This window comes from Astyanax mexicanus, chromosome 9 (assembly GCF_023375975.1).
Source record: "Astyanax mexicanus isolate ESR-SI-001 chromosome 9, AstMex3_surface, whole genome shotgun sequence".
Classification (NCBI taxonomy): Eukaryota; Metazoa; Chordata; class Actinopteri; order Characiformes; family Acestrorhamphidae; genus Astyanax; species Astyanax mexicanus.
In genome coordinates, this window is record NC_064416.1 from 36,656,351 (window position 1) to 36,673,778 (window position 17,428).

Here is a 17,428-nt window from a genome sequence, read left to right on the forward strand (position 1 = left end):
GCACAATAATTGCAATATGTATTCGCACATATGTTTTGGATTATGTACCTGTCATGTTGCTGATCTCTCCTTCTGCACATGGTATGCAGTCAAAGCAGCAGATCGGCTTTCCTTTCTGTACAGCTTTCCTGGTGCCAGGAGGGCAGCTCTCACTGCACACTGACCTCGGCACCTGTGGTCAAGAAATGCATTTACCTAATTGAAAGGTTTATGAGATTTGAATTCATTGACACTCACAGCCTGTTCCTCATTATAGTTACCTGTTTTTTATTTTGTGCCCAAACAATAGAAGCCATGTTTACTGCTAATCGATCATGAGGAGGAAAAGAGGAGTCATAAAGTCCAACAGTGACAAACTCATGCTGGTGTTCTTGATTTGTATGCCAGTTTATAATTTCATATTTTGCAGGAGGATCACCATTTTCATCAAAAAAAACTTCTTCACCTTCTTTGGTTTTGAAACGCACCCTTTTGAGATGTTCTAGAAACTTAACAAAATAAGAACAAATATACATTGTTTAAATGTACATTTTTTCTGTTTGTAATGAACAGCGCATTCTCTATAAAAAAAAAATCAGAGCCAGACTGTAAACTTACAGTGAAAGGATCAGGCTGCTTCTTTGTGGGGCATGTCTGTGTACAGCCCAGAAGGTTGTGAAGGGCATGAGCAATAGCATACACTCCTTTATACACATTACTGAAAATTGGCATTAGTGTCATGTCTGTAAATGTATTTTCCAAGTCAGACACTTTCTCTTCTCCTGTGCACACTGGTGTATTTTCAGATTCATTCTGTTTTGTATATGTACACTGAAACAGAGCTTCCCAGAATTCTGTAAATATGCCACTTCCTACAGATTTCAGTGGATGTATATCCAGAATGAAGTCTTTCAGACCGGTTACTGTTGTTTTAGGGATGGCTAGGCCAATAGCTCCTTGCAGTAGGTTGTATCTAGCATCTGTTGCTGCCAATTCTGTATCAAATATCCAGGCCTCAGTTCCCACCCACTGGTATCCAGTGATATTGTGCTCATGAAACACATGTAAAAGCGTCTCCATGTCCCAGTTGTCAATAAATCCCACAATCACTCGAGAAGTGGAGCTTTTAATCTGCTCAACAATCCTCAGAACCTTTTCTTGTGAGTAGGTTCTGAAGAATGGAATGGAATATTCTAAGCATATTCCCAACCCTTCTGCAGCTTTAATAAATGCAGCCATTCCACTGTTACCATAATCATCATCTCTTCTTATTGCTCCCACCCATGTCCAGCCAAAGTGCTTGACCATCTCTGCCAGTGCTCTGGTCTGATGGTAGTCACTGGGAATAGTGCGCAAAAATGAGGGATATTTCCTCTTGTCACTGAGGCACTCACAGGTAGCATAGTAACTGATCTAAACAAGATTCACAATAAAACATCATATGTACTGTGCACTATTTAAGTGTAATATTCTCTAATACAAAAGGCAAGTTCTTACAATGGAAATGCTGAAAGGTCCGATAGTGCTTGCAATAGCCATTGACACTGATGAATATGTCTCTCCAATTATGGCCTGCACCTGGGCTGGTTTTGAACAGGGCTCATCCAAAACTGTCTGTTCATTTCCATTAACAAGTGCCATGGCCATTCTAACCCCAATTGCAACAGAGGTGCAGCTGTCATAGATCCTGTAGCCCAAAGAGACACCAGGCAGTATAGAGGAGCTGTTGTTGATCTCCTCTATTGCGTAGATCAATGACTGTGAATACTGGAAGGCTTTGAAATTAAGACTAGAGAAACAAAAAACATAAAATCATTGCGATTGTGTACACAGTATTCATGTAATACATTTTAATTTCCATTGTAAAAAGCCAATACCTCTTGCTTCTTACCTGTTGCATTTCATTGGAAGTGGTTTGACCACATATGATAAGTCTGGCATCTCCCATCTGCTGTGCAAAGGAAAAATTCCTCCAACTATGATATCGCCATCCTTTGATAGTCGTGGGAATGCTGACTCCCCCTGAAGACTACAAGTCGCATTTGTCCCTGAAAAATTAATGGTGGCCATCACCACATTTAAAAGAATAAAAAGTAACTCCATTCACCAATTCAAATACTCAGTACAGATAAAAATTCAGTATGTGCCAGGGCTGAAAAGTGGACATGAAGGACTTGTGTTACTTACATTTATATGTATGACAGAATTCTCTATGGTAAGATTACGTTGGTGAGCTTCAGTCAAAGTAGGTGTGACTTTCAAATGTGAGTAGTCATCTGAAAGGAGGTCTTGATGACTGTTTATTCCTCTCTGTGTCAATATGAAAGAAATGTATGTTTTCCATATAAAATATAGTAATACCAGGATCATTATTGCTATAAGACATATCATTAAAACATTACATTGCCCATACTTGGTAGAGGCCCATTACCTTAATCCTGAATCCAAAAAGATAGGCTACTATACATTCCAGCTGAAATGTATAACCTATATTTGAGATAATGCACTAGGGAAACTCTTAATTTACTTTAACATGGGCAAGAATGGTCAAATATAACTGATTACAGAAGTCTTTACAGAACTCAAAACTTCTGTTTGTTTGGTTCTGCTTGGTCAACAATACATATAGCCCTGTAAGAAAAATAAATCATCAGTTTCTCTGATTTTAATTTGTATAGGTATATCTTTGAGTAAAATTTTTTTTTCTATAAATCACTAACTACATTTCTCCCAAATTCCAAATAAAAATATTCATTTGGAGCATATATTTGCAGAAAATGTAACATGGTCAAAATAATGAAAAAAATGCAGTGCTTTCAGACATCAAATAATGCAAAGAAAACAATTTCATATTACTTTAGAAACATTTTATCATATTGTGACTGGATACATACATACAAGCTGTCAGAGTGCCAGAATCTCTGGCTTTTTAGGATGCATCGAGCATTCTTCATTGATTTGGGACCAGATCCAGCGTGCCAGGAGAGAAAATTTGCATGTGGTGTGATTCGACCTAGCCAGTGCATATGGCTCAGTTCCACACAGCTTGATAGGCTTTGTTCTTTCATGTCCCAGGTTGTGTGAAGAACATAATTGCCAGATACTTCAGCAACCTGCTTAACTCTGGAAAGCTACAGAATGGCAGCAGCAAAAATGTGGACATACCATGAATGTGCTATCTCTGTCATAATGTTTGTGGTGACCTTTGAGATAATCCTAATCAGGGCCAGGCAAGCAGTTGGAGGTATTAAATCACCATAAGGTGTGAGGCTTCCACCCCTGAGGAGCTACATGGATGTGACAAGCATCCTTCAAACGGCTCCTTGCGCAATCAGGCTTCTAGAACTTTTCATATGGGCAAGGATCAAGGTCAAGGCAGAAAAATCAAGAAGCCTGATAATAGGGGAAGGCATACTGCAGGTACAGGACATCTTTGTTGCAGGAGGGGAGCCAATTCCATGTTTGCATGAGAAACCTCTGCAAATCCTGGAAAGGCAGTACATAGCGGACATTGTACAGTACATTGTCAGACATGCAGATTGAAAACTAGTAAAATATCATCTTGCTGATGGACTGGCAATGAGTCAACTGCCCAGGAAGCACAAGGTGTGTTGCTACCAGCAAATCCTGCACTAATGGATCCTGTGGCCTTCTGTGCCCCCTCAATAGTCATTTTTTTTTGCTGCTTTTCAGATGTAGGTCTCTTCAGCCAGAGCTCCCCGTCAAATCCATCAGCCTAGGGTCATGCGGGAAAAGGCTTACCTGGTACTGGAATTGTCAGTAGTGTGAAAGTTTCCATCCACAGAGGCTGCAAATGGAAGGGGCAGGCAGAGGTAGAGCATGCCCGCCCCAGTCTGCAACACCTTAAGGTGATGGGGGCTGTCCAGACAAGTTGTGTTGGGCTGAGCTGGGGTGAAGCGCAGAAATTCAGGTCTAAATCCACCAAGAGACTGCGGAAGACTATAGAGGTTGGTGAAATCACTGGTGCAGGAGTGCTCCCATTTAAAGGCAATATTCCAGGCCAGTTAAGGAGCCTGAATTAGATGGGATGCCACTATTAACCTGGGCAGACGCAGAGGATGACACAATCTAGACTCTATCTAGAAACATGGTAGAATCTGTGCGGGAGCATTAAGACGAGACTCCAACACACTTTTTCAGGATGTAGAGTGGCATTGAACTAGAGATGTTTCACATGGCACCCTTACCAAGTCCTGACAAAACTAGGCAAGATATGGGGAGAGCTGTAGGGTGGCAGCAAACCACTTATCGGCAACAGGAGAGCATGCCCTGGCTGGATTGATAAAACTTGGCCGCATGTACCAACCACTTAATCAGAAGAAGGACAGCATGCGTGCACCCGGTAAAGAGTGGCAGATCTCAGGAAGTTGGTGTTTCCAAGAGAGATCAAGGAGATCTGGTGGAGATTAACCAGGTTGTTTTTTTAAGGCCGAGACCTCCCAGCAACTCCCTGTTACTAAAGAGCCTTGTTCGTACTGCACCTTTGTTTTAGATGGCCTATATCACATCATGCCTTATGGGAGGGGCCTGGCAGTGCACCCAACTGGCACACACTGAACAGCACACCTGTTTTCCTTTCTTAACTGTGCCAGCAGTCAGGTGAGTTAAACCTACACATGCATGTTATGGTTTAATATGTACTCTTTTTTTCTAATATTTCTCGTTTATTTTCTTCCTTTATAAATTATTATTTTAACAGACTGAAAATCTGAACTTTGGAGACACCCTGCTACCTACTTCAATAACCTTTAAGCCTTCAGCTTCTAATCTTTCAGTTATATTTAAAGTCCTCCACTGTTAGGGGAGAGGAAGATGTTTGATCCAAGTGCAGAGCAAAATAAATGTTTGTTTTTATATTTATTTATGTATTCATATAGAGGTTTATGGGGTTTATATAGACTGCTGCACAGGTGTGGCTGGTTGCCACTGATCACTGCTGGGGATTCTGGGAATTGAAGTTTTGGCTGAAAGCCTTGAAGAACCGATCAACAACAACCATGTTAGCTGTGTGGCCCTTGAAAGGGGGCAGGCCCACCACAAAATCCAGTGAAACATGGGACCATGGATGGGCTGGGATTGGCAGGGGATGGAGGAGACCTGGTGGTCGGGACCTGGGTGCCGTGTTCTTAGCACACACCACACAGGCTGCTATTAAGTTGCGGTCGTCCTTTTCTAGTCCAGGCCACCAGAAACACCGGCAGAGGAATTCCTTTGTTCAGGCAATACCTGGGTGCCCCGAGAAGGGAGAAGAGTATTCCCACCGTAAGACCTGCTGGCTGACACTTACTGGCACTTATAGTCAACCAGAAAAAATGGAAGCACCCAAAAAACAAGGATCATCGGTCCTGCCACAAGTTAGGCCGCTTGGCCAGCTGTATGTAGGCCAGGTTTTTGTGGTCAGTCCAAACCAATAATGAATGTTTAGCCCACTCTAGCCAATGCCTCCATTCTTCTCATTCTAATGTCACAGCCAGAAGCTCCCTGTCCTCAATACTGTAATTACATTCAGCTGGGAACAGTTTATGTGAAATGAAAGCACAGGGATGTAAGTTCTTGTTTGGCCCCTGGCACTGGGAGCGAATAGCCCCCACACCTGCATCTGATGCGTCTACCTCGGCAATAATTGGCTCTTCAGGATAAGGCAACTGAAGAACTGGTAGGGATATCAATCATGCCTTGGTGCTCTCAAAGGCCTTCTGTGCCTTTATGGTCCAGCAAAAAGGTCCTGGGGTCTTTCTGGTGAGGGCAGAGAGGTGAGCTGCCACAGTGCTGAAATTGCGCACAAACTGCCGAAAGAAGTTGGCAAACCCCAGTAATGATTGGACCTGCCAAAGAGAGGTAGGTCGAGGCCAGTCCCTCACAGCCTTTATTTTGGCTGGGTCCATATGGAGGGGGCACCTTTGGACACAACAAAGCCCAAAAAGGACACAGTGTCTGTGTGGAACGTCTCAAGCTTGATTTAAAGTTGTTTCTCCAGGAGCAACTGAAGAACCTGCCTGACATGTCCAATGTGTTCTTCAAGAGACCGACTGTAAATAAGAATACTGTTGAGGTAGACATACACACACCGGTCGAGGGCCTTTCAGAGAACATCATTTATAAACTGCTGGAAGACTGCTGGGGCATTCATAAGGCCAAAGGGCATCACCTGGTACTCTAAATGCCCTGAGGGGTTGATAAAAGCAGTCTTCCATTCATCCCCCTGTCATATGTGGACAGGTTGTATACAATACGCGAATCCAACTTTGTAATAATGGATGCTTGCTGTAGTGCTTCAGAGGCTGTCTGCAATAAAGGCAGGGGCTAGCGGTCCTTACTGTGATGGCATTGAGGCCCCGATAATCAATGCAGAAACTAAGTCCCCAATCCTCTTTATCACAAAAAAGAACCCCACCCCAGCTAGATAGGATCACGGTCAGATAAAGCCCAAATCAAGGGCCTCCTGAATGTACATTTCCATGGTGGCCCCAGGGTCCATAAAGGCCTGTGTATGGGTAAATTGCTGGGGTGGCTATTTAAGCTGTCATTAGGGTAAGACCAGATGAGGGGAAATGTTGTGGTCTAGTCCCAACTCCCCTGTCTGGAGTAGACCCTTGCATTTCCTAATTTATAGCCAGCCAGTTGCTCAGTCTCTGTAAGGGAGTGGCTAGGTGAGGCATCAGACAGACGGGTGCCCCCCAGCTGCATGGGCTCAGGCATCTCGTGTGGCGATACTAGGAGGGGAGGGCCAGGGAGGCAATGTCCAAAGGCACGAGTGCTGTATGCCCACTCTCTGGCGCATACGGGTGTCGAGGTGAATACACACCTCATACAGCCCAGCCAGGTCAGAGGGCAGGTCATGAGAGGCTAGCTCGTCTTTAATCCTGCCATTGAGTCCCCGTTAAAATATATGCATCAGAGCCCCTTCATCCTATCCACTTTCAGCAGCTAGAGTATGGAAACTCTATTACATAACACTGAATGTGCACCTTGGGAGAGCTCCAAAAGGTGAGGACCAGGCTCTCTACAACCAGGGTGTTGGTAGAAGGTCTGGGGCAGGGCTGCTGTGAAGGTATTATTGCAGTATCGGGATGCTTGCTCCCACATAGCAGTTGCCAGGCCAGAGCCTTTCCTGTTAGTAGGCAGATAATAAAGGCCATTTTGAGCATTCTGTGGGGAAACAAGAAGGTTGGTTCACGAGCATAGCGCTTAGGGGTAGCGATCTGGGTGTCTGGGTGAATGCAGGCAATGGGACCCTAAATGATAAATGAATAGTAGCCTCTAAGAAAACAATACAAACAGGATAGAAAGAGAGCTGTTATCACTGTTCCTTGAATGAGTGAACCTTGAAACCTTGGCAGCTGTGGCTGATTTCATTGCTGGACATAAAGTAAAAAACAGACATATAACAGGTATATTTAAAGGATATCACCTATTTTTCAAATTAACTCTTCATATATGGATCATTCCAGAGCCCCAAACAAGAAATAACCCAGCTTCTGCATATAATTTGCCACTGGCAAGCTAGCTCCTTTTACGGAGGCACGTTACTGAAATCATAGATGATGCCCTGGACATCATAGGGCTGCTGCCAAAATCCTGCACAGGACACAAGTGCTTGCTAATATTTGATGATTATGCTGTGCATTTTCCAAGGTTCCAGAGTGCAGGTTCACTTCCAATATTAGCATTTTGGTCCTCCTCAACTTAATTGTCCCATTAAAATATAATTTTAATGGGACAATATGGAAATTAAACTTGTACTAATTTAGAGGAGTCAGTGCACAGCTTTAATAGCTTGTGTAACTTAATACACAGCCATTAATATCGAAATAGCTGGCAACACAAATTGTCCCCAGTTGTGTCAGTGTTTCAAGGTTCTGGGTGTGAACGGGGGGCGGGGCTGTAAAATTTGGTGTTACAATTCTCTTAAACTGACCACTGGATATTCAGAATAGCACTTCATGGCAAATAACTCTCTGAGTATGTGAGAAATATAATTGTTGCTGTCCACAAAGATGGCCTAGGTATTAAAAATACTGCTACCACCCTAAAACTGAGCTATAGTATGGTGGCCAATGTCATATCAATTGGAACAGGGCTAACCAGGGTCAGTAGAAGAAGTTCATGTGTTCAGCATTATATTCAGAAATTTGCTGCAAAAGAGGTCCCCCTGTCAGTGCTCAGACCAATCATCACACACTGTTGCTGAAGACAAGCAATCCAAGAGCATGGGAAATTGAAACCATGTACTGTGGTCTGATAGGACCAAAAAAAACGTTATTGCTCAGATGGTGTTCAACATGAGTAGTACTAAGACAACTAAGTACTAAGTCTCTTGCCTACAGTCAATCCCTATCCCTACTCGTGTTTTCTTTCTGTCTTGCTTATGTTTATTAAGTTTGTTTATTAAAGTTATAAAGTAAGTCTTATTTTGAGAGAACTGTAAATCTACATTGCTGTTGATGTTTCATTTATATAGTATGGTTTAATGAAAAAGACATTTTCAGAAATGTGAGGGGTGTACTCACTTTTCGGAGATTGCTTTTAAATTACTTGAACCTGTCCCTCTTTTCTCTGCACTACCTATCAACTAATTTTCCAATCTTAACTGGGGAAGAACCTTTCACTGCCCTATGCCAGCTGAATACTTCCATGATGTGTTCTTCACTTCCCCTGGCCTGCACACGATCATATGGCAGCCACCCTTTTGCCTGCCCTAAGTCCCATTGCTGTAGAAGAGGAGGTTCAAGTAATCTGAATTTTGCAAATAATCAGAATAATTTGATTTTATCCTTGATTTTTGTGTTTGTTTGTGCTGTATGTCTGACATTTATCTGGGTCTCAACTATACTAGCGTCCTTGTTGTGTCCAGCTTTCTTCTTCCTATTCTTTGTACTCTTAATGTCAGATAGTGGTTTATATTTGAAAATTATTAAATTAAATTATTACTATAGACTCATTATTGACTGTATTGCCTGTATTTGTATACAAAACATACTTTTAATCATGTTTGTTTTTAAGGTTAAAAAAATACATCCAGTAACATTTAATTCCAAATCCAAACATTTAATTAGTACTATGTACTGTGTAGGCATTTTATTGGATGGCATTATACATTTTATCATTTAATTATTTTTATCATTATTGTATTAGCAACAAACACTTTATTCTATTAGCAATCACTACTGCATATCCAAGTATCCAATGATATATATATATTTTTGTTAGCCAGCACAGAACAGTATTAAAAGTCAATACATTGCCCAATATTTCACTTAACTGACACTTTTCCCATCATTTGCTTTTTAGTGTTCTTTTCTGGTTTCAATATGATTATGTAACATTTTGGTAGAAAAATACAGAATAGTGTACCAAAGCTTGAAGCCAGAATGGCAAATATTTCCACAGCGACTGTGAACTTTCCAGGAGAGCTGACATAAGCTGGGATGAAGGTGATCCAGACAGCACAGAATATGAGCATGCTGAATGTGATGAATTTGGCTTCATTAAAGTTATCAGGAAGCTTCCGAGCCAGAAAAGCTAAAACAAAACAAAAAAGAGCCAAAAGTCCAATATAACCCAGCACAGCCCAGAAACCTACATTTGATCCTAAGTGACATTCTAGAATGATCTTTTCTTTATAACGCTTTAGATTTTTGAATGGGAATGGAGGGGATGTTGCTAACCAAATCACACAAATTAGGACCTGAATGAGAGTGAAAGCAAGAACACTGAGTCTCTGCTGTGGAGGCCCGAACCATTTCATGACATTACTGCCTGGAAGTGTAGCTCTGAAGGCCATTAACACCACTATTGTTTTCCCCAGAACACAGGAGATGCAGAGGACGAAGATTATTCCAAAAGCTGTGTGACGCAGCACACAGGACCAATCAGAGGGCTGTCCGATAAAAGTAAGAGAACAGAGGAAACATAAGGCCAGAGAAAAGAGCAGCAGGAAGCTCAGCTCTGAGTTGTTGGCTTTGACTATTGGTGTGTCTTTGTATTTAAAGAATATGATTGCTATTATAATGGTTGTTAAAGCCCCAATAATTGAAACAGCTGTCAACAAAATGCCCATTGTTTCCTCATAGGACAGGAATTCAATTTCTTTCTTCACACACTCATCCCTGTGTGGATTTGACCAGTAGTCTTGATGACATTGTTCACATTTAATCGAATCTGTCAGAGAATAAAAGAGAATGCATAAAAGCAAATTAGATACAACAGGTAAAACAGGTACTGTTACGTAGAACTCCTGTTTTATCTGCTTTTAACTATTTTCAACCATTAACCAGTCCTTTTTCTGTCATTGAAGTAAACTAGTTTCTCATATTTGTACCTGTGATGTTGCTGATCTCTCCTTCTGCACATGGTATGCAGTCGAAGCAGCAGATCGGCTTTCCTTTCTGTACAGCTTTCCTGGTGCCTGGAGGACAGCTCTCACTGCACACTGATCTTGGCACCTATGGTCAAGAAATACACTATGCTCACTTCCTGTAATTGATTCATTAGGTATGGGTGAAATGCCATGTTCTTCTGTACCCTTACCTGATTGCTGTTTTGTGCCCACAGAACAGAGGCCACATTTACCACTAAACGATTGTGAGAAGGTAAGGTTGAGTCATAAAGTCCAACAGTAACAAACTCATATTGATGTTCTTTAGTTGTCTGCCAGTTTATGATGTCATATTTTGCCGGAGGATCTCCATTTTTATCGAAAAAAACATCCTCACCATCTTTGGTTTTAAAATTCACACTTTTAAGATGCTGAAGAAACTAATAATCAGAATAAATATTAAAGGTTAAATGTTAAAAGTATACATGTTCTAAAAATGTTTGTTTAAACACAATCATATTATGACTCACAGTGAGAGGATCAGGCTGCTTCTTTGTCGGGCATGTTTGTGTGCAACCGAGAAGTTCATGTAGAGTATGAGCAACAGCATATATACCTTTATACACATTACTGAAAATGGGCATCAGGGACAAGTCAGTGAATGTGTTTTCCACTCCAGACAGTTTTTCTTTTCCTGTGCACACTGGTGTATCTTCAGATTCATTCGGTTTTGTATATGTACACTGAAACAGAGCCTCCCAGAATTCTGTAAATATGCCACTTCCTATAGATTTCAGTGGATTTATATCCAAAATGAAATCTTTTATACCTGTTACTGTTGTTTTGGCAATAGCAAGTCCTATTGATCCTTGTAGTATATTGTATTTGTCCAGTTTGGCCAGTGCTGGGTTAATAATCCATGCCTCAGTTCCCACCCACTGGTATCCAGTGACATTGTGTTCGAAAAGCACATGCACCAACATCTCTAGCTCCCATGTGTCGAGAAATCCCACTATCACTCGAGAAGTGGAGCTTTTAATCTGCTGAATTATTCTCAGGACTTTTTCTTCAGAGAATGTTCTATAAAATGCAAGAGAATATTCTAAACAAATGCCTAATTGTTTAGCTGCTTCAGTAAATGCAGCCATTCCACTGTTACCATAAGCATCATCTGTTCTTATTGCTCCCACCCATGTCCAGCCAAAGTGCTTGACCATTTCTGCAAGTGCTCTGCTCTGGTAATAGTCACTGGGAATAGTACGCAGAAAGGTGGGATATTTCCTTTTGTCACTGAGACACTCACAGGTGGAATAATGGCTGATCTAAAAAAAAGATTTACACACATTTTAGCCATTATGTGTATATTATGAACTGTCAGGAATAATAATTCTAACAATTATAACGTGACTATTAAAAGAAAAAGGGAAAAAAGATATATATATATATATATATATATATATATATATATATATATATATATATATATATATATATATATATATATATATATATACAATAGTTCTTACCATTGGAACACCTAGTGGTCCAACACTGTTTGCAATTGCAATTGACGCTGATGAGTATGTCTCGCCGATTATGGCTTGTGCCTGGGTTGGTTTTGTGCAGGGCTCATTCAAGTCTGAGTTCTCATTCCCGTTAACAAGTGCCATGGCCTCTCTAACCCCCATTGCTACAGAGCTGCAGGTGTCATAGATCTTGTAGCCCAGTGAGACACCAGGCAGCAAAGAAGAGCTGTTGTTGATCTCCTCTATTGCATAAATGAGGGACTGTGAAAACTGGAAGGCTCTGAAATCAAGACTGGTTATATAACATTATACATTATGTACAGCCATACAATAACATGAAATATGTGTGCAATTCTCATTCTCTTTAACTTACCTCGTGCACTTTACTGGAGGTGGTCTGACCGAGTAAGACAAATCTGTGATCTCCCATCCACTATGGAAAGGTAAAATTGCTCCAACCATGATATCCCCTTCTTTTGAAAGTTGTGGGTATACAGGTTCTCCCTGCAGGCTACAGAATGTCCCATTTGTTCTGGAAAAATTCAGGATGGCCATTACAACATGCAAGAGAGTAAAGATATGCTCCATTCACTTTGAGTATGATTAGTAAGTGTGTTTGTCAGTTACGTTGATTCAGTTGGTTGAACCGAAAGGTTTTGTAGTATTTATATAGTTAGAAAGGCAAATCCTCTGAGGAGAAGTCTTACAACATTCAAAGGAGGTGTGACTTTCTAATGTAATCCCTAAGACACTTTTAACTGTTCTTTTGTCTGTATTCCTTTGCAAGAACATTTATAAAATATATACTGAATACCAGCCTTAGGTTTCATGTTAAAGGAGATTTCTAACAAAGAAAATAAATAAATAAAAAATTCTTCTCATACACTAAATATAATCTGTACACTAAACTCTTTGGGAGACCAACACTATTCCCTCCACAATTGCTTGCATCCTTTGTAATGTTTTAGTGAGGAAACTTAGAATACTTTTTTATATGGTCTATTTGGAATTTGTATTAATACAGTTCTACCGACATTAGCTAGCAGACGTTGCTGCTTTAGAAGTACTGCATAGATATGCATATATCTTTTATAGACTTTTTGTATCCTTTGGTTATTAACCCAAACAAGCCAGAAATCTTTTTTTTTTTTCATCTTGCCTTCAGGCCTCTGTATCCTGCCCTTTGCCAAACCTTAGTCCATCTTTTACCCCACACTTTTCCTACTCTGCATTTTGAAAGTGTTCCTTTAACTCCTTTCTTGCCTTTAGTATCCTTACATTTAGTGACCGTGGGCCCTATTTTAGTGATCTATAGGGGAGATGTCAATTGATTGATTTAGGGCGTGTTGATGTGTCTTTGGTATCATGATGATGCAAAAAGAATGCCTTGCACAGAAAAAGGCATGAACTAATTATTTTAATTAATCATGGGTGTGTTTTGGGTGTAACAGGAAATAATCCAATCAGCATTTTATTTGTCATTCCCTTTAAGAGCCGGGTGTGCTCTGACTTTGGCACGTTGATATCTTATTTGTTAATCTGCATGAATGCCATAGTCGATGTTAGGTTTTTAGGCTCACTGTCTTCAAGTATCCAGACCAATGATTTTTGAACATTGATCTTAAGAATCTGCTAATATCTGCTAATATTGACAGGAATCCATGTGACCCTCAACTTTAACAAGATTCCCAGTACCTGCACTGGCCACACAGCCCCACAGCATGATGCAACCACCAAATTTTACTGTGGGGAGCAGTAAAGTGTTTGTCTTGGAATGCTGTGTTATTTTTCCACCATGCATACCCCCTCCAAATAACTCAATTTTAGTTTCATTAGTGCACAGCACCTTATTCCAAAATGAATCTGGCTTCTTGAAATGTGCTTTAGCTTTAGCATACCTCAAGCGACTCTGTGTGTGGCCTGTGCACAGAAGAGGCTTCTTCTGCATTACTCTCCCATACAACCTCTCCATATGTAGTTAAACAATGCACAGTGACACCATCTGCAGCAGGATGATATTTTAGGTCTTTGGAGCAGGTCTGTGGGTTGACTGACTGTTCTCACCATCCTTCTTCTCTGCTTATCTGAGATTTTTCTGGCTTTCCACATCAGGACTTAACCAGAACCTTGTCTGTAGTCTTCCAATCCTCACAGTGGAAAATGACAAATGAAATCTCTAGCAATTGTCCACCTTAACCCTTTCTCATAATTGGATTCACCTTTGTATGCAGGTCAAGGGTCAGTAAGCTTGCCAAACAAATTCTGTGTTGCAATAATGAATGCTTAAGGTATTTAAATCAATAAAACAACAAGGGTGCCCAAATGTATTCACCTGCCTAATTTTGTTTAAATAATTATTACACACTTCCTGTAAATCTTATAAACTTCTCAAATATCACTGTTTTCATCTTCTATATGATATATTTACCTGTAATTGCTGATCTGAACAACCAATGATTTCAAAAGTAAAATCATGAATCGTGATGCCCAAACATTTTCATACCACTGTTTGTATGTTTTTTGTTTGTTTTATTGGACATGAATTCATACATCATCATTATTGACTTTATTGTTTGTAACATGCCAAGGGCTGACATATATGTACTATATGTGAATCATAATACTGTTTTTGTCTTTAAGATGTAAACAAATTAAGACACATACATCCAAACCTTTAACTAGCTTTTCATTTTATAACATAACTGTACTGTGATCATTGTATCACATTATCATCAGAGCCAGAGGAACTTTTTCACTGTAATTTTAGTGTTGTAGTTCAATATTGTGTTGCTCTGAGTGCATCACTAATCTGTTCCTCATTAAAATAGTTTGCAAACCTAAAACATTTAACCAGCAGTGTTCCCTTAGTCATAAAACTCATAAAAAGCAACTGATAAATACAGATAAAGTAAAAACACATCTAAATACAAACTAAGCAATATCTTGGCTTTGAACATTTAACTTACATGTTTTAGGACTATGTTAATAGTTAACCAGCTCTTTATTTAGCTGGCACTTTTCCCATCATTTGTTTTTTGGTGTTTTTCTCTGGTTTCAGTATGATTATGTAACATTTTGGTAGAAAAATGCAGAAAAGCAAACCAAAACCTGAGGCCAGAATGGCAAATATTTCCACAGCAACTGTGAACTTTCCAGGAGAGCTGATATATGCTGGAATGAAGGTGATCCAGACTGCACAGAATATGAGCATGCTGAATGTGATGAACTTGGCTTCATTAAAATTATCAGGAAGCTTCCGAGCCAGAAAAGCTAAAATAAAACACAAAAGAGCCAAAAGGCCAATATAACCCAGCACAGCCCAGAAACCTACATTTGATCCTAAACTACACTCCAGAAGGATCTTTTCTTTGTAAGGTTTCAGATTTTTGAAAGGAAATGGAGGGGATGTTGCTAACCAAATCACACAAATAAGGACCTGTATGAGAGTGAAAGCAAGAACACTGAGTCTCTGCTGTGGAGGCCCAAACCACTTCATGACATTACTGCCTGGAAGTGTAGCTCTGAAGGCCATTAACACCACTATTGTTTTCCCCAGAACACAGGAGATACAGAGGACAAAGATAATCCCAAACATTGTGTGACGCAGCATACAGGACCACTCAGAGGGTCGACCGATGAAAGTAAGTGAACAGAGGAAACATAGAGTCAGTGAGAAGAGCAGCAGGAAGCTCAGCTCTGAGTTGTTGGCTTTGACTATTGGAGTGTCTTTGTACTTAAAGAATATGATTGTTATTATAATAGTTGTTAAAGCCCCGATGATAGAAACAGCTGTTAACAAAATACCCATAGTTTCCTCATATGAGAGAAATTCAATTTCTTTCTTCACACACTCATCCCTGTGTGGATTTGACCAGTAGTCTTGATAACATTGTTTACATTTAATGGAATCTGGTACAGAACGAAAGAGAAAACATAAATGAAATTAGATACAGTACCTAAGCAAGGATAAGCAAAGATTTTTTTTACTATTTTATATGAATGGTCTGTTTTATTTTTTATAACTGTTTAGTAAAACAAGCAAAAATTCTTATTTGTACCTGTTATGTTGCTGATCTCTCCTTCTGCACATGGTATGCAGTCAAAGCAGCAGATCGGCTTTCCTTTCTGTACAGCTTTCCTGGTGCCTGGAGGACAGCTCTCACTGCACACTGATCTCGGCACCTGTGATCGAGAAGCATTATCACTTGCTTATAAGGTTTCATGATGTTTTAATTTCTAAAAAATGATTTGATTTTATTCCTTATACTTACATCTTTGCTATTTTGTGCCCACACAATAGAGGCTGTGTTTATCAATAATCGATCATTTGGAGAAAAAGAGGAGTCATAATGTCCAATATTGACAAATTCATATTGGTTTTCTTTAGTTCTCTGCCAGTTTATGATATCATATTTTGCAGGAGGATCACCATTTTCATTGAAAAAAACATCCTCACCATCTTTGGTTTGGAAACGCACCATTTTAAGATGTTTTAAAAACTGAAAATGTAGAACAAATGCTTAATATTAAGACATGAAATATCTTTTAAGAACATTGCCTGTAAGAACATAATATTCAGTCGGATTTATGATCAATATTTTTAGCCTTGTCTTAAATCAAATTATGACTTACAGTGAAAGGATCAGACTGCTTCTTTATAGGGCATGATTGTATGCAGCCAAGAAGGCCATGTAATGTGTGAGCAACAGCATAAATGCCTTTATACACATTACTGAAAATGGGCATCAGGGACATGTCTGTAAATGCATTTTCTAATTCAGACAGTTTCTCACTGCCAGTGCAAACTGTTTTATATTTAGATTCATTCTTCATTGTAAATGTACACTGAAACATTTCCTCCCAAAATTCTGTAAATGCAGCATTTCCTGCAGATTTCAGTGGGTGTACATCCAGAATGAATTCTTTCAAACCCGTTATTGTTGTTTTAGGGATGGCTAGCCCTATGGCTCCTTGCACTATATTGTTCTTATCCAGTTTAGCCACTCCTGGGTTAATAATCCAGGCCTCAGTTCCCACCCACTGGTAACCAGTGATATTGTGTTTAAAAAACACTTGAACCAACATTTCCATGTCCCACATATGAAGAAATCCCACTATCACTCGAGAAGTGGAGCTTTTGATCTGCTGAATTATTCTTAGTACTTTTTCTTCTGAGTAGGTTGTATAAAATGGAAGGGAATATTCCAGGCATATACCTAATTGTTTTGCTGCTTCAGTAAACGCAGCCATTCCATTGTTACCATAAGCATCATCTGTTCTTATAGCTCCCACCCATGTCCAGCCAAAGTACTTGACCATCTCTGCTAGTGCTCTGCTCTGAAAATAGTCACTGGGAATAGTGCGCAGAAATGAGGGATATTTCCTTTTATCACTGAGACACTCACATGTAGAATAATGGCTGATCTGAAAGACACACATTTCACAAACATTTCAGTCATTTTGTTTACTTTGCACATCGCCAACAATCTTAAGAAATAAAAAATGATTACTACATATTATACATTATATCATACATATCATATAAGAACTGTCTTAGGTTTAATTGCTACATATGTTTAGTAAT

At 39.8% G+C, this 17,428-nt stretch overlaps 3 protein-coding genes and 1 long non-coding RNA gene across 11 annotated transcripts in view; 1 reads left to right on the plus strand and 3 right to left on the minus strand.

The window, feature by feature from the left end:
- LOC107196883 (extracellular calcium-sensing receptor-like) overlaps positions 1-2,253 on the minus strand; it is a 35,005-nt gene extending 32,752 nt beyond the window's left edge. Inside the window, exons 1-5 of one of the 2 annotated variants that reach the window (XM_007231534.4) lie at positions 1,871-2,246; positions 1,477-1,768; positions 598-1,392; positions 261-488; positions 49-172 (exon numbers count right to left, since the gene is read on the minus strand). In XM_007231534.4, the coding sequence (XP_007231596.1) occupies positions 49-172; positions 261-488; positions 598-1,392; positions 1,477-1,768; positions 1,871-2,082 (1,651 nt within the window). In that variant the 5' untranslated portion in view covers positions 2,083-2,246. Of the gene's footprint in view, positions 1-48; positions 173-260; positions 489-597; positions 1,393-1,476; positions 1,769-1,870 lie in introns of both variants that reach the window. The other variant, XM_049483747.1, reaches the window with a different exon arrangement.
- The window catches only part of LOC111191710 (uncharacterized), a 121,200-nt gene that overhangs the window by 60,516 nt on the left and 43,256 nt on the right, over positions 1-17,428 (plus strand). For 2 of the 3 annotated variants that reach the window (XR_007440767.1, XR_007440768.1), the window contains 3 exons: positions 9,809-9,893; positions 10,555-10,592; positions 15,401-15,485. This is a non-coding gene — a long non-coding RNA (uncharacterized LOC111191710). Of the gene's footprint in view, positions 1-4,455; positions 4,600-9,808; positions 9,894-10,554; positions 10,593-15,400; positions 15,486-17,428 lie in introns of those variants that run through there. The other variant, XR_007440769.1, reaches the window with a different exon arrangement.
- Positions 9,028-12,478, minus strand: LOC107196879 (extracellular calcium-sensing receptor-like). Its single transcript, XM_022667318.2, has 6 exons — positions 12,218-12,478; positions 11,845-12,136; positions 10,849-11,640; positions 10,531-10,758; positions 10,322-10,445; positions 9,028-10,161 (listed from the first exon to the last, which is right to left on the minus strand). Exons 1-6 carry the CDS (start codon positions 12,430-12,432, stop codon positions 9,254-9,256), a joined length of 2,559 nt encoding a protein of 852 aa, XP_022523039.2. The 5' UTR covers positions 12,433-12,478; the 3' UTR covers positions 9,028-9,253.
- The window catches only part of LOC107196878 (extracellular calcium-sensing receptor-like), a 44,223-nt gene continuing 41,080 nt past the window's right edge, over positions 14,286-17,428 (minus strand). For 2 of the 5 annotated variants that reach the window (XM_049483744.1, XM_022667319.2), the window contains 4 exons: positions 16,477-17,268; positions 16,116-16,343; positions 15,903-16,026; positions 14,286-15,753 (listed from right to left, as the gene is read on the minus strand). In XM_049483744.1, coding sequence (XP_049339701.1) covers positions 14,846-15,753; positions 15,903-16,026; positions 16,116-16,343; positions 16,477-17,268 — 2,052 coding nt within the window. In that variant the 3' untranslated portion in view covers positions 14,286-14,845. The remainder of the gene's footprint in view (positions 15,754-15,902; positions 16,027-16,115; positions 16,344-16,476; positions 17,269-17,428) is intronic. The other 3 variants (XM_049483745.1, XM_022667320.2, XM_015600805.3) reach the window with 3 other exon arrangements.